Source organism: Halichoerus grypus, chromosome 2 (genome assembly GCF_964656455.1).
Source record: "Halichoerus grypus chromosome 2, mHalGry1.hap1.1, whole genome shotgun sequence".
Classification (NCBI taxonomy): domain Eukaryota; kingdom Metazoa; phylum Chordata; class Mammalia; order Carnivora; family Phocidae; genus Halichoerus; species Halichoerus grypus.
The window spans coordinates 108686886-108703953 of NC_135713.1; the positions used below are offsets into that span (position 1 = coordinate 108686886).

A 17068-nucleotide genomic window follows, 5' to 3' on the forward strand; every position below is an offset into this window, starting at 1 on the left:
AGCTATGTACCCTTAGCAGGAATGAGTTGAGAACCCCAGAAATAGCCTGTTCAACAGCTTTGTTTGAATTCTCATTCATCTTCAGCTTCTGGAAACTCTTCTTATTTTAAGGAGTTTATTTATAATTATTTCAGACTTATTAATCTAGTATCAGTCTTAGGCAATTATAAAATTGTCTTAGGGAATGAGAAGGAGAAAAACTGGGAATGTTATAAACAGTTCAGCATATTGTTTAAGTAGTGAAGAAAATGCTGTCTTCATTTTTTTTTTTTTACTGGTAGTCAGCGTGAGGCCTGGAGAACTCAAGAGCAGACAGGAAGTGGTATCAGGAGAAAGCAGTCACCCAAGTCTTCTACTAATCAGGTAGCCAGAAATAATGAGAGGGTGCAATAGAAATGTTCAAAGAAAGGTTTCTTGGCACACATTGCTATTTAATTATCTTATTTCTGGAAGAACTATAGCTCCACTGTTACCTACGTTTATCCTTTAGCCATTTAATATAGTAATATCACCAGTGTAAGTAGGAGAAGGAATCAATTACTGTGATAAGCTGGATCCTTTGTAAAAGAATACTAGAATACCAAGAAGGATTTTTGGGTTTTGTCTTAGTTTATTTTGTTGTTGTTGCTCCATTCCTTTGAGGTAAGAAATTAGCATCTAAAAACACCACCTCATGGGATTGTTAATAAAATTGTCCATGGTAATTTAATAAGCATAAAAACAAAAAATATTGTTCTGCTTTGTCATGCAAGATGGTTAAATCATTAATTAAAGGCAAAGAGTCATTCTTAGTTATTTTTTTAGTAGCTCACAAAATTTGGTGGCAATATACAAAGCCTAAACAAAACTGACTTCCAAATTAGTATTTGGCTTTTATTTCTTACCACATATTATCTACTGACCCATCTATTCAGAAGTATCAGCTGTATGAAAAGGAAGTCCACTTCTTCCGAAGCACAAAGGCTGGTACACTTTGTAAATTTGCTCGACCTCTTGATACCCTGTCTCGGTGGTGTTAGCAAAAAAGCAATGTTTTTCTCAGGGTGTTCATAGTCTCTGGGTAGTGCTGAGGGTGCTCCTTTTTCTTTCTTGTGTCTCTAATGTTGAGTTTCAAAGTTGAAGATAAAACCCAACTTGTGAGGTCTCCTTTTCAGGAACCAACCCTGTATGTTACTTAGATTCCCCCTGCTCTGCATTTAAACCCTCAGTCATCTCAAGCATGGATTAACTACAGTCGAATTCTAGATTACAAATGTATTTTCTCATATTTTGCAGGGATCATTCCATCGTTTTCTACCATGGATGACATCCTGATATCTGTTCAAAACCTATTTTTCTTGACAAAAAATTTTTATGAGCTTCTCTTCATCACCAATATTTCTATATTTCACGGTCAGTCATCCTAGTCTGGGTCTTCATCCATTGTCCTGGACACACACTAGATCTTTTCACTCTAGACATATGGGTCCTTTAATTCTGGAATTTTTGCTTTTATTAGTTCATCAATAATTTTACTTTCTCCATTTTCTCTATTCTCTCTTCCTGGGATTCCTCATCATTGAGTGTCAGATCTCCTAGATCAGATCCCTTAATTTCCTCATTTTTTTTCTTCCCATTTTTTACCTCCTTGGTGTTTTGTTCTGGCTTCTGGAAGATTTCTTCAAATTTATCTTCCAGCCTTTTGGTTAAAATTTTATTTTGGCCCTATTTTTTTTTTTTTTTTTGAGATTTCAATACTCTCTTGTTCTTTGACGATTCCTTTTTAATAGCATCTATTCTTACATCAGGAACGCATTATCTTTCCAATGGCACAAATGATAGCTCTTCAGAGGTTTTTCACTATCTGTTTCCTGTGGATTTCTATATTCAGTTGATGTGGTATGCTTATTTTAGTCTCTTTTCTTCATTCTGGAGAATTTCCTCGTGGTTGTCCATTCTTATTTTTTTTTTTTAAAGATTGTATTTATTTATTTGACAGAGAAAGAGACAGCATGAGAGGGAACACAAGCAAGGGGAGTGGGAGAGGGAGAAGCATGACCTGAGCCAAAGGCAGACGCTTAAGGATTGAGCCACCCAGGTGCCCCTGTCCATTCTTATTTAAAAGTGACACACAAAGGGGTACTTGGGTGGCTGGGTAGGTTAAACCTCTGACTCCTGACTTCAGCTTGGGTTATGATCTCGGGGGTCCTGGGATTGAGCCCCGCATCAGGGCTCTGCGCTCAGTGGGGAGTCTGCTTCTCCCTCTGCCCTCACCCCACCCCACCCCCGTGCTATTTCTCTCTCTCTCTTAAATAAATAAAATCTTTACAAAAATAAATAAAAGTCACACCACACACACACACACGCACAAAGATAATAAAACAACAACAATCATGACAACACCAACACCATCAAAGTTGGGCGAACGTGGATGGGGCTCATCAGCTGTAGGGCTTCACTGTAATATGATTGGTTGTTCAGCTGGCTTATTCTTTGGGAAGTTCTCCAGTGTCATTATGAAGAGATTCTCTAAATCCTGTCTGGAAAACATCTGCCTAGGGGTATTTACCTGAACGCCAGTGTTTGGGGAGCATGGCATATAAGGAGGCTGGGCATCTTACTGGGAACTCCTCAGTAAGTGTCTATTTTTCAGTTTTGAGCCTCACCTTGTCTGCCACAGTCCCTAATGTTCTCAGTTTGAAGTCCCTCTAGCTTATTTTCTTCAGAAAGGAAAGATTCAGTGTCCAGGAGGAGAGAGAAGTAGTTGGGATGCAAAGTCTCCATATAATTTGAATATACTTTCAGCCTCTCACTAAACTCCTGCCTTCCTTAGTGTGTGCCGCCTCTAAGCACTAAGGCTTTCTGGGTTTAGCAGAGCACATTAGTTCACTTCTCTTCAAATTTGCTCTGTTTTCCTGCACTGTGCTAAGGCAGTTTCTACTCCTCTGTCCACTCTCTGAAGAGTGGAAAATCAGTTGAAATCTCTCCTTTGCTGATCTCTTCTCCCCCATGACCTATGCCTTTGTGGATTTGTGTGTTTATTCCTTTACTTTCATTTTACTGAAGTGTCAGAAAGAGAAAGAGAAGAAAAGCATATATAATTTCACCACCTTTTGCTAGAAATCCAGGGGAACCATAACTGAGGAGGAAGGTGGCCTGGACGAGCACTTTATAGTAGAAAAAAATAAGTGGGATAAAACAATTTGGATGCAAGATCGAGAAGATTCTAGAAGACGCTGCTGCTGCTGATAGCTAACATTTATTGAGTTGCTCACTGTGTGCTTGGAACTGACAAAGTGCTTTACATGGGATATTTATTTTCATCCTTATAAGAATGGGGAGTACCTACCAGGAAGTAGGTTCTGAGGAGAGAGGCAATATGACTTGTCTAAGTTAGTAAACGGTAGAGCTGGGATTTAAATCCGGATCTGACTTCAGATTATCCTCTGAACCACCAAACTCTCCTGCCTTCTATAAATTGTTTCAACAGGGGTTTTAAATGAAAGTGTATATAACAAAAAATCATTTTCCATGTTTGATTTGGAAGGCTTCTTTTTTTACCAAAATTATTAATTGGACTTTAATAATGTCTTAGAAATATAAAATGCTTTTGGGTTTGAAAGTAGTAAGAGGTCTTCAGATGAAGAGATGCTATCTGTAGGACTTTATGAGATGTAAGTACTCATCGTCATATAAACCTATAGACAATTCATTTGAATCTTACCAGTTTGTAAAATAAATATATTCTTTATAACTTTGTTTTAAATTATATGCAGAGAGATGGAAGTTGTGTCGATACAATACCAAACATCTGGAAGAAAAGAAGCCCAGCCAAAGCTTGTTAAAAAGAGATTCATAAGCAAAGTATGCTTTTGAATTATGAAAACAGATTCATGGCCAACATCTTGAAGAACTCTCACATGTATGTTTATGTTTCAAACATGGCGTAGAGATCATTCAGATTAAAATTCAATTAAGTGTGCTCTGTTGTCTTTGCCATCAATTTCAATTAAACCAGACTCGCTTGGCAGTTTTGAAGAGAAAAGTCTTCCGTTCTTTCCCCTGCTAACAGTTTGCAGTTTGAACTTTGGGTTCTTCCCCAATAAGTGTATGTTATTTAAGGAGACTTTTCACATTAAACCTCTGAATTATCCACCAGGTGATCTTCATCAGCACTGATATAGTTGATTGAGGGGTAAAAGTTTCCGAATAATTAATCGTATTTTGATCTCTTTAGGCTTTGTGAAATTTTTGTAAACTTCCAGGAAGCCACGAGTGCTCAGGCTTTTGTTTTTTTGGGTTTGGGTTGTTGTTGTTGTTGTTGTTGTTGTTGTTGTTGTTTTAGTAGACTTTATTTTTTAGAGCAGTTTTAGTTTGACAGCAGAATTGAGCAGAAAGTAGAGATTTCTCATATACTCCCAACCTGGACACATGCACAGCCTCCCCAAGTATCCACATTCCCCATTTTTTTACAATTGATGAACCTACATCGACCTATCATTATCACCCCAAATCTGTAGTTTATACTGGGTCTCCCTCTTGAGAGTGAGACAGTATTTTCATTGCCCTAAAAATCCTCTGTGCTCCACATATTTATTTATTATCCCTCACCCCCTCGGCAACCGGTGATCTCTTTACCATCTCCAAAGTTTTGCCTCCTCCAGAATGTCATAGAGTTGGAATCATACAGTATGTAGCCCTTTCAGATTGGCTTCTTTCATTTAGTAATGTGCATTTTATGTTCCTCTATGTCTTTTCATGCTCGATAGCTCATTTCTTTTTAGCGATGAATAATATTCCATTGTCTGGATGTACCACAGTTTATTTATCCATTCACCTACTGAAGGACAGCTTAGTGCTTCCAGGTTTTGGCAATTATGAATAAGGCTGCTCTAAATATGCACTTGCAGGTTTTCGTGTGGATGTACATTTTCACCTCTTTTGGGTAAATTTCAAGTAGTCCAGTTGCCGACTCGTTTGGTAAGAGTATGTTTAGTTTGGTAGGAACTTGCAACGCTGTCCTCCAAAGTGCCTGAACCATTTGCACCAGCAATGAATGAGAGTTACTCTCAGTGTTACAGATTTTGGCCATTATATTAGGTGTGGAGTGGGATCTCCTTGTTTTAATTGGCATTTTTCTGAGGACATATGTGAAGAATCTTTTCATGTGCTTATTTGCACTCTATGTATCTTATTTGGCTAGGTGTCTCTTAAGGAATTGGCTCATTTTTAATCTAGTTGCTTATTTTCTTATTGTTGAGTTTTAAGATTTTTTTCGTATATTTTGAGTAACCGTCCTTGATCAGATATATCATTGCAAATATTTTCTCCCAGTCTATGGATTGTCTTCTCATTTTTGTGGCCATTATCTTTCACAGAACAGAAATTTTCAGTTTTAATGAAGTCTAGCTTATCAACTATTTCTCTCATGGATTATATGCATCTGGTGTTGTATCTAAAAAGTCATGAGCAAACTCAAAGTCATCTAGATTTTCACTATGTTATAATCTAGGAGTTTTGTCATTTTGTGTTTTACATTTAGGTCTGTGATCCATTTTGAGTTAACTTTTGTGAAGAGTGTAGTGTCTGTGTCTAGATCTCCCCCTTCTTTTTTTTTTGCATGTGGATGTCCAGTTGTTCTAGCATCATTTGTCAAAATATCTTTTTTCCATTTTATTGCCTTTGCTTCTTTGGGAAAGATCAGTTGACTACATTTATATGGGTCTATTTGGGGGCTCTCTATTCTGTTCCATTGACTGATTTGTCTCTTCTTTCTCCAATACCACACTGCCTTGATTACTATAGCTTATGGTGTCTTCATAAATTTTTAAATTGTGAAATACAACAAACACTTAGAAAAGTATGTAAAATGTGAGTGTTCAGTTTAACATAGTTCTAAAATAAATACCTATTTTAATCATCCTTCAGAAGCACTCTATTTTTTTCCATTTCTTCCTCTCCAAAGGGATAACCACTATCCTAACCTTTCTTTCTCTTCCTGCTTTTCTTTGTGATACGGTTTACCACCTATGTATGCATCTCAAAACAATGGAGTTCAGCTTAGTTTGTTTTTTTTATTTTATGTAAATGGACCAATCTCATGGATACTTTTATGATTTCCTTCTTTTACACAATATCATACTTGTACAATACATCAGTGTTGCATGTAGCTGAGGATTATACATTTTCATGACTATATAGTGTTCTATTGTATAAAGGAACAACAACTTATTTGTGCTATCTTCTCTTCTTATGAAGTTGAACAGTTTCTAGATTGCGAATATTATGAGTAAGGATATTATGAACATTTGTTGGTGCAAATAGCATGCATTTCTGTAGGGGAATATACCAAAGAATGGAATCCTGGGTAATGCATATCTTTAACTTTACTAGATAAAAGGCAAGTGTTTGATGAAGTGTATGAAAAGTGTCTGAGGATTCCTGTCACTCCACATCCCAGTCAGAAACACATGATATTGTCAAACTTTCTAGTCTTTTTTCCAAATATGGAGATTCTATAATAGGATCATTGCATTTTCATTGAGTAGTAATGAGGGTGAGCATTCCTTCATAAGTTTAGTAGATATTTGAATTTTCTTTTTTGTTGTGATTATACTTCTTCATAAAAAGTATTTCTCAAAGGAATTTTTGAGTCCCTTTTAGGGAGCCAAAGGCCACATAAGTTAAAATATTTGCTACAACATGTCAATGAGAAAGGGTGATAATACCCTGGAGCAGTCAGTGAAGTACCCTTCTGAGAATCTGTAGAATATAGAGTACAAATATTAGTTTGGATTCAATGTTGTTGTTTTCTTTTTTTTTTTTTTTTAAAGATTTTATTTATTTATTTGACAGAGAGAGACAGAGCGAGAGAGGGAACACAAGCAGGGGGAGTGGGAGAGGGAGAAGCAGGCTTCCCGCCGAGCAGGGAGCCCAATGCGGGGCCCAATCCTAGGACCCTGGGATCATGACCTGAGCTGAAGGCAGATGCTTAATGACTGAGCCACCCAGGCACCCCAATGTTGTTGTTTTCTATGCTCAAACTTTTTGCATCGCTGCCCGGTGTTTTTATAATTTGGGACTGCCTTTGTTTTTTTTTTTTTCCTTCTTGTTGCTCTCATGTATGAAAGAATTAATGACCATGCTTCTCATGCCAGTATGTCTGTGTATGTTTTACCTTGTAAAGAGTTGAAAGATTTTATAGACACTGTCTTACCAATCTTCAGAACTTCCCTTGGAGATGGAGACGAGGCAAGTGCATCAACATGCTCCTTATTACTGGAGGAGACACATCTCCCCAGAGGAAGATGGCCACTTCTTTATTGACCTGGAACCAAATGGGCACAAAACTCAGCCTTTCTAACTCCTTGGCTAATACCAAGTGCACTAGACATGGTGTCAATTGTTCTATGCGTAAAACATGAGGAGTGTTCATCCCCTGATTGCTAATACTAACCAGCTAGAGCATAATTTTTTTGAAAGAGATGATGAAACTGCATGTGCTTTTCACAGATGGTTCTGATAATTTTTAACAATTTGACTGTATTTTTTAAAATAATTTTACTCTTTCCTGAGACCCCTTTAACTCTGCTTATCTTAGAAGTAATTGTTGGGCGCCTGGGTGGCTCAGTTGGTTAAGCGACTGCCTTCGGCTCAGGTCATGATCCTGGAGTCCCTGGATCGAGTCCCGCATCGGGCTCCCTGCTCGGCAGGGAGCCTGCTTCACCCTCTGACCCTCCCCCCTCTCATGTGCTCTCTCTCTCTCATTCTCTCTGTCTTAAATAAATAAATAAAATCTTTAAAAAAAAAAAAAAAAAAAAGAAGTAATTGTTAATGCTCTGAAACTAATCAAGAAAATAGTTTATACTACTCTCTAAAGAGCCAGGCTTCATACCTTGTTACTTTCCACTCTCCTTCCCTCTAATCTCTCCCTTAGGTTTAGCAATAAAATGTGCAGCTTAACACGGTTAGTAGGAGTCTGAACATTCAGTGCTGGTGTCTCACCTTGTCTCTACCTTCACAAAGACTTTCTGGAAGACTCTCAGGCTCTTAAACAAAATTTTAATGTAAAAAAAATTCTTGAATTTATAACACTTTTCAGTTTAGAAAAGACTATATAAAGTTACTCCTCCTCACAGGCTGTAAAGGGTACAAAGACAATGAAACTCAGAAGATAAAATGAAATGACGTCCTTAAATTCACTCCGCTATTGTATTGTGAGGTCAAGATTTGAAGCCTGGTTTTGTAACAACCAGTCCAGTGCTCCTTTTATAGGCAGTATAAATCACTTGTAAAAAGTGCAGACTGCCCGTGTGTGAATTCCAGCTCCACATTAAGTAGCCAAGTTACCTTGGGCAAGTTACTGAGGCTGTCTATGCTTCAGTTTCCCTAGCAATGAAATAGATATAGTAAGAGTTGTTGTAAAGCTTCAATGTATTAATACATGTAAAACTGCTTAAAGCTGAGCTTATCCAATATAAATGCTCAATAAATGTTAGCTCTGTTATCTTCCCTTGTTATCTAGTATTAAAGAGCAATAACATGTTTACCCAGAAAAAATAAGAGAGAGAGCCACCAAAACTAAAAGTAATTTTTGTACCTATCAGCCTAGGTCAATTGCTTTGTTTTCTTAATCTGTAAATATAGAAATAAATATTGTAAAACTAATATATAATGTTGACTAAAATTCAAAAGAAATTAGTCCATTTATCTTGATGAAATCAGTATTACCCTCAGAGACTGGCTGATGACCGGGAATCACATACAACATTCTCTTTCTTTCCTGAACTCATAATTCCACCTGCCAGCCAACTTAGTACATTTATGCCAGAAAAACCTATAAATTGCCTCAGTTGCTTTGAAGTGCAGCACTTGGGGTTTCCACAGAATAGGGTCCTCCGGTAGAACTATGCATTAATAGGCATCCCCTAAAAGCAAAATAAGGCTATTCCAGAAACACATATTGAACTTCTACAGTAGTCCAAGAACTATGAGGAGCAGAGAAATTATTATGATGAGTCCCTACTATTCTTCTGAAGAAAAGACTAATACAACTAAATGATTAGAGAAAAAAAAAAATTTGAGATGATACAGTACAATAATAAAGTGCTCTGTAGGAGCCAGGGCTATGTCTTATTCATCTTTATATTCTCCAAAACTAGCAGATAATGGACTAGTGAATGAATAAATGAATGAATGAATGAATTGCGATTAAAAAAAGAAAGATAAATATAGATGAAAGGTCACTGATCTACTTAACAAAGATGTATCGAGTGCCTCATAACTGTGGTAGGCTTGGAGACTGGAAAGTGGATTAAGACAGTCCCAGATTTCAAGGACCCAGCAGCCAAGAGCACTAAACGGAAAGATAAATGGTCGATTACATCATGGCATGCCATAGGTGCACATATACCATTCCAAGACTGAAAAAGGGAAAAGAAGAAAATCAGAGATTTTCTCCCAGAGATGAAAATCGCTGAGCTAGGCTTTGAGGATGAGAAATGAGCTAGACCAGGACGGATGTATTGTGGTTGGGTGTCAATAATCCAAGCAAATACTGCATGTAAAAGACACCAGCGAGCCCCAAACAGGTTGCAGTATGTGGCGCAACGGGTGATGAGGCAAGGTGAGAGAGATGATTAAAGAGAAGCAACCTATCATGACTTCCTAAGTCTTGAAAGTCATGCCAAGGAGCTTGTATATTTTTTTTCTTTAAGCATTGGGGTGACTTTATTCAAAAGGAGAAATATCAGCCTAAAATTTTATCATGAAAACATTATGACACGATTTAGAGTTGTATGCTTAAAGGAGTCTTTGTAATATTTTTTTAATTTTGTGTTTTCATTTTTAATGTATTTTTATTTTAATTCCAGTATCATTAACGTACAATACAAGACAATATAGTGATTCAACAGTTCTGTACATTAGTCAGTGCTCAGCATGATGAGAGAACTCTTAATCCCCATCACCTGTTTCACCCATCTCCGCAACCACCTGCCCTCTGGTCACCATCAGTTGATACTCTATAGTTAGGAGTCTGTTTCTTGGTTTGTCCCTTCTTTGTTTTGTTTCTTAAATTCCACGTATGACTGAAATCATATGGTATTTGTCTTCTTCTGACTGACTTATTTCATTTAGTATTATATTCTCTAGATCTATCCATGTTGTTACAAATGGCAAGATTTCCTTTTTTATGGCTGGGTAATATTTCATTGTATATATATGCCACATCTTCTTTATCCATTCATCTATCGATAGACACTTTCACAATTTGGCTATTGTCAATAATGCTGTGATAAACATAGAGGTGCATATATCTTTTCAAATTAGTGTGTTCATAATCTCTGGGTAAATACCTAGTAGTAGAATTACTGGGTCATATGGTAGTTCTATTTTTAACTTTTAGAGGGACCTCCATCCTGTCTTCCACAGTGGCTGCACCAGTTTGCATTCCCACCAACAGTGTAAGAGGGTTCCTTTGTCTCCACACCCTTGCCAACACTTGTTTCTTGTGTTGTTGATTTTAACCATTCTGACAGGTGTGAGGTGATATTTCATTGTGGTTTTGATTTGCATTTCCCAATGATGAGTGATGTTCAGCATCTTTTCATGTGTGTTTTGGCCATCTGTCTTCTCTGGAGAGAGGTTTGTGTATGTCTTCTGCCCACTTTTAATTGCATTATTTGCTTTTTTGTGTGTTGAGATGTGCAATTTCTTTATATATTTTGGATGCTAACCCTTTATCAGATATGTCTCTTGCAAATAAATATCTTCCGCATTCAGTAGGTTGTCTTTTGGTTTTGTTGATTCTTTTCCTTCATTGTGCAGAAGCTTTTTATTTTGATGTAGTCCCAATAGTTTATTTTTGCTTTTGTTTCCCTTACCTCGGGAGACATATCTAGAAAAATGTTGCTATGACCTGTGTCAGAGAAATTGTGGCCTGTACTCTCTTCTCAGATTTTTTTGGTTTCAGGTCTCACATTTATGTCTTTAATTCATTTTGAGTTTATTTTTGTGTATCGTATAATAAAGTGGTCCAGTTTTATTCTTTTGCATGTAGCTGTCCAGTTTTCCCAACACCATTTGTTGAACAGATTGTCTTTTTCCCGTTGCATATTCTTGCCTCCTTTGTCAAAGGTTAATTGACCATATAATTGTGGGTTTATTTCTGGACTCTGTTCTGTTCTATTGATCTATGTATGTGTCTGTATTTGTGCCATTACCATAGTGTTTTGATGACTACAGCTTTGTAGTGTAGTGACCTTAGCTTTGTAGTGTATTTTGAAATCTGGGATTTCAAAAATTTCAAAAATACCTGTGTTTTTCTTCTTCTTTTTAAGGTTGCTTTGTATATTCAGAGTCATTTGTGGTTCCATACAAATTTTAGGATTATTTGTTCTAGTTCTCTGAAAAATCCTATTGGTATTTTGATAGAGATTGCATTAAATATGTGGATTGCTTTATATAGTATGGACATTTTAACAATATTTGTTCTTCCAATCTATGATCATGGAATATCTTTCCATTTGTGTTTTCTTCAATTTCTTTCATTAATGTTTTATAATTTTCAGAGTAGAAGTTTCATTTTTAATATACTTTTTTAAAAAATCAAATGCCACCATTTTCTGGATCATGTGCCTGAATTTTTCCTTTCTATTTACTAATGTGCATTAATTATTGCATTAACCATACATAGTCACCTGATGAAAAGTACATAATTTTTGGCTGCAAAGTTTGTCATATGGAAACTGTATGCCTATGAGAGTTGTGGAAGTGTCTTAGGAAATCTGTGACCTCTCAAATTTGAGAAATGCTGATGCAGAGATTAAATTGGAATGAATAGAGGAAAAACAGGAATCAACTCAGAGCCTACTACCATAATCACATGAGAAATAAAGGGGGCTTGAACTAAGGGAATGCAGAAGAGAGGGGAAAAACTTAGTAGTTATTTACAGAGTAAAATGGACAGAATGTGGTGACATCCAGGAGATACGAGAGGGAAGAGTCAAGGATCATACTCAGATTTCTGGCTTCAGTAGCTGAGTGAATGTTGGTGACATCTCAGTAAGACAGTAAAAATAGCAAACAAATAAATACTAGTGTTGCAAATATGGAGTTTGAGGTGTCTGAACATTCAGGTGGAGATCTGTGGAATGCAGAAGAGCAATCTAAGCTGGCATTTTCAGAACATAACTAGGTAGATACTGCTGTTTTGGGGAGAAATGTACTCACAGCGGCATTGAGTAGGGTGAGAAAAGAAACATGTAGAGAAAGAAGAATCCAACAAAGAGATTGAAAAAGAGTGACTGAGACGTAGGCAGAGGAACCGGAGAGTGTTCTCAAATCCAAGAGAGGAGGGAATTCCAGGAAGGGCTGGAATTGTTGAAAAACTTCGTGGAGAAGTTTTTAATGGAACTGGGTGTGGAAATACAAGGGCAACTGGTAGGGCAGGAAAGAAGAGGTATGGGTTCTGGGTTGGGAAGTATTATAAGCAAAGTCTCACAGAGAGGTATGTAAAATTCATACCAGAGAGTTGGCTAGAATAGACAGTACAGCATTGGGCTGAGAGCCGGACTCTGATACCAGACTCCTTAGATTGAAATCCCAGCTCCACACTCTTAGTTACATGATCCTCAGCAAGTTCTGTCACCTTCCAAGTCTCAGTTTTCTCATGTGTAAAATGGGGGCAATAATAGCAATTTACCACTAAATTGTTTATTTTTTTACTCTGCTGTATAGACTTCTTGGAAATCTCAGGATGATTTTACATACACAACATGGTGTTTAGCTATTTCTGAATATTTTGTTATTTGCCCCTCTACCATCCCAACCTTCATTTAGAATTTTACATTTATGGGTATTTTCCTTTAATAAGCAGGAGTTTTAAACAGTTTATATAGCCTGTATGTAAGTATTTTTAAAATATAAATATAAGTCCTCAGCAAGACTTTTCCCACACCAATGTATATATACCTATATTTTATGTTAGTCCTTTGTGGATTTGCATTACATGTTTAAATCATTAATAATTATGGAATAAATTTTATGGTAAGTTAGGACACTAATATTCTTTACCTAGGATTCCTAAATTTAAAGGACACTATTTATTAAATAATCCAGTTTTGTCATTGGCTTGAGACCTTACTTCTATATTTTACTAAATTTAATAATGTTTGGCTCTGTTTTTTAACCTTTAGAGCCTATTCCTATACCAAAAATGCCATGTTATAATTATTATGGATTAAAAAATACAGTTTAGTATGTGAGAGAACATGCACCCTCTTAACTAATCTTATTTTTCAGAATTTTCTCAGTTACCCTCATTTGATTTTGCTAATTCATAAATATTAATTTTTAAATTATAAAAAATTAATTTCATAATCTATTTGTGAAGTCCTCCCAAGAAATCCCGTTAGGTTTGTGATTGAAATTGCATTAGATTGCTAATTAATCCATTTATAAGTACTACACAAATACTTATGAAACCCCTGCCAACCGTCTGAGAAACTCCTGGTTCTTAAACTATAAATATTCACAGTCAAGAAAGGGTCACCAAACATTTGAAGAAAACCAATAGCATGAATGAAAAGAAACTAATGAATGAACAAAACAAATACATTTTTCTGAAGAAAATTTGTCTTCTGTTTCCAGAAGAAACAGAGAAAAGAAAAAGTATAGAAAAAAATTTTAAATATTAAATTTTCGGAGAGATTAAAGGGAAAAATATGTTTGTTAAGTATGATTAAGTTTTTGTGAAATAGGAGCAGGATGCTGAAAAAAAATAGGAAGATTGGATGAACTACTGAACATGCTTGAATACTGAATTAATCAAGCAAATCTTCCAGAAAGTGGAGCAAAAAGACAAGAATATAAAATATAATGGAAAAAAGAAATAATCAAGAGTGTAGCAGAGTGACAAGGGGCAGGGGGAAAATAACTGGGGGGGAAAATCTTGACCTGAAGAGTGATTAAAGTCTTCAGATTGAAAAGGGTTATCCATTGCCCAACAGAGGGAAAAAAAACAATGCATACCAAGACACATGATGAAATTTCCAAATTCCAAGGATAAGAAATTGATCCTAAAAGCTTCTAGAGAACAAAAAAGGATCTTTCAAAGTTATCAGACTTCTCATCAGCAAAGCTGGAAGCTGGGACAGATGAGGCAATGTTTCAAAGTTTTGAGAAGGATTAATTAGAACCCAGAATTGATAGCCAATCTATGGAGTGTTAGGACAAACTAAAGACATGGTTAAACATACATAAGGGCTCAAGTTTATGTTTCCTCCTACACATCCTTCCTAATTAAAAACCATTTTTTGAAGATATATTTCAGCAAAACAAAACAACAAGGATCCTATACAGAAGATAACCCAGGATACAAAGAGCACTGGACCTAGCTCAGGTGTCTTATGAAAATAAATTCCAGGATGACAACAGTATAGAAAGCAGGGCACCTAAATTAGAAAGAGTCGTCACAGGGTTCCAAGAAGAATATCTTCAAGAAGAAAGTAGATGTCATAAATCAAATTGCATATTTAAGAAACGTTTAACCTTTTAGGTCCAAACAAAGTACATTGAAGTTATAAATTAATCTGTCCTTATGATACTGAGTCTTCCCACCCAGGAAATTAGATGTTTTTACATATTTTTTAGTTTTGTAAAATGTCCTTCAGTGAAGTTTTACAGTATTATTTATATAAGACTTTTACATTTTTTACTAAGTTTATTTCTGGGTATTTTATGTTTTGTGTCTTATAAATGGGATACTTTCTCCATTTTCTAAGTGACTATTGCTGTTATATGGAAAGCCTATTGTGTATATGTATTTTATAGCATTCTACCTTTCTTATAAACCATACTGTTCTGCCTTTCTTACACATTTTAGTTGATTCTCCTGAACTGTAGTTATAGAATTGTCATCCAAAAATATAATTTTGCCCCCTCCTTTCAAACACTTGAACCTCATATTTGGTTTTCTTACTTGATTGCTTAGGCTAAAATTTCCTGAGCAGCATGAAATACTGGACACAAGTGAGCAGACTTGTTTTGTTTCTGACTTGCTTCAATGTTAATTGTAGATGTTGCATGAAAGCTATTTACTAGCATGATAAGGAACGTTCTTCTATTCTTACTGTACTAGTAGTCCTATTTTACTATCAGTTCTTTAATAACTGTGATGGGCTGCCTGATGGACATTGTTGAATGCTAGGAAAAATATTGTGGATTCAATTTTCTCCTGTAGGGGACCATTATAGAATAAATATGATTTTGAGAAAAATAAATAGACAACTGTTTAGTAATTCAGCCATCCGGTGGTATTTGTGTAATCATGGGGACAAAGGGAGAGGAAATACATTCAGGAGGAACAACTTAAGAGAAGGGTCAGAAAACAAATCCACTTTCCTTATCTGATTTCTTCTTGCCCATAAGATGCAGAATATTTGATAGCAAAGGAGTTTAACATCCATATTGATATTGAGTGGATTTTATATGTAACTGCTAAAAACAAACCTGTTTGTGGTAGGGGGTGAGGCAAAATAGGTGAAGGACAAACTTCCAGTTATAAAATAAATGTTATGGGGATGTAAGGTACCACATAGGAAATATAGCCAATAATATTGTAAAACTTTGTATGGTGACAGATGGTAAATAAACTTGTTGTAGGGATCATTTTATAATGTGTATGAATCACTGTGATGTACACCTGAAGCTAGGAGATTATATGTCAATTACACTTCAATTAAAATGCTGCTTATTATATACACTTATAAAACTCAAAACTGAGCAGCAGGAAGTTCTTACTCCTTCGAGATAGGACGGCATTCAGCTTTCTCTTCTGAAACAGTGAACACCAGTAATTGATACTGTACTCACTCTTCTCAACAATTTTGTGGTTTCTGTAAAATATTGCTTAAATAATACTTGGCTCCCACACCATCCATTTTTATGATTTTTTAAGCTTTTTCAAATAAAAAAATTTTCCTGTCATGGATGGCTTGGCATCATTAAAAGCACGACTCCTCCTTGGAGATATTAAGTAAGACATCATGCTTTTTCCTCATTGTTCTATGAACAACAAATTTCCAAACAAAATAATCCACAATTTGAGTATGAATGTTTACTTGAAGTTAATCTACTATCCCTATTTTATTAAAACTATCTAACATATGGGGTTCCTGGGTGGCTCAGTCAGTTAAGCAGCTGCCTTCAGCTCAAATCATGATCTCAGGGTCTCAGGGTCCTGGGATAGGCCTGCTTCTCCCTCTCTCTCTGCCCTCCACCCCCCTTTCGTGCGCCCCCATGTGTGCTCTCTCTTTCTCTCAAATAAATAAAATCTTTTTTTAAAAAGTGTCTAACATAAACTTCTTGGGATGTTGATGAAAACTTTTGTTATTCTCCTTCACAATGGCTGATAGTATCACACGATGGTTTTAGTTTTAAGATTTTATCTAATTATATTTGGGGTAAGATTATATATTTATGTACTAATTCCTTCATAGTAATAATAGTACAGATCTTGAATTATAATGAGTTTCATGATTGTATTATAAGATTAAATAGAATATTGGGAGACCTTCACATTTCCTATTTGTGCTTCTGACTCCCATGCCTGTCAAGATTGGTACAGATTCAAGTTTGTTTTTAATAAACTTCAAAGAAGATCAAAACCAAGGATCATCTGTATCATCACACGATAGCTGTTTGGGGCCTGTGTTTTGCCCTGCAGACACTTCCTAAAGAGAAAGCCGCATTTTTCAGCTGAGTACTCACTTCCACAGGTTTTCTGTTGTTGTTGTTGTTGTTGTTTTACAACTTTTCAGTAGTGAGTGGCAAGAAACACTATGAAAATGTTGCTACATGGAGAGAGACGCTCCTTCACCATCTGGTGAGCATTCTGGAGAATGGAGACAAATGCCACACAATACAGCAGTGAAGTCATTTTGCAGGAAGTTTGGCTGTGGGATTAATTTGAGAACTCTGAGAGTAGCATATTGTGGTGGTCCGTTCAGCACGATTCTTTATGGTGTTTAGTAAATTACAGACTGTTTATATTGGAAGGGGCTATAGAGATCAGTGTAGAGGTGAGGAA

General features: G+C 36.1%; 1 protein-coding gene across 8 annotated transcripts in view; it reads left to right on the forward strand.

Moving 5' to 3' along the window:
• The window catches only part of PDE4D (phosphodiesterase 4D), a 1430886-nt gene that overhangs the window by 1315146 nt on the left and 98672 nt on the right, over positions 1–17068 (forward strand). The window contains exon 8 of one of the 8 annotated variants that reach the window (XM_078067299.1): positions 3756–3961. The exons of the other annotated variants lie outside the window; for them this stretch is intronic. Within the exon in view, the coding sequence (XP_077923425.1) occupies positions 3756–3838 (83 nt within the window). The 3' untranslated portion in view covers positions 3839–3961. Of the gene's footprint in view, positions 1–3755; positions 3962–17068 lie in introns of those variants that run through there. 8 annotated transcript variants of the gene reach the window in all.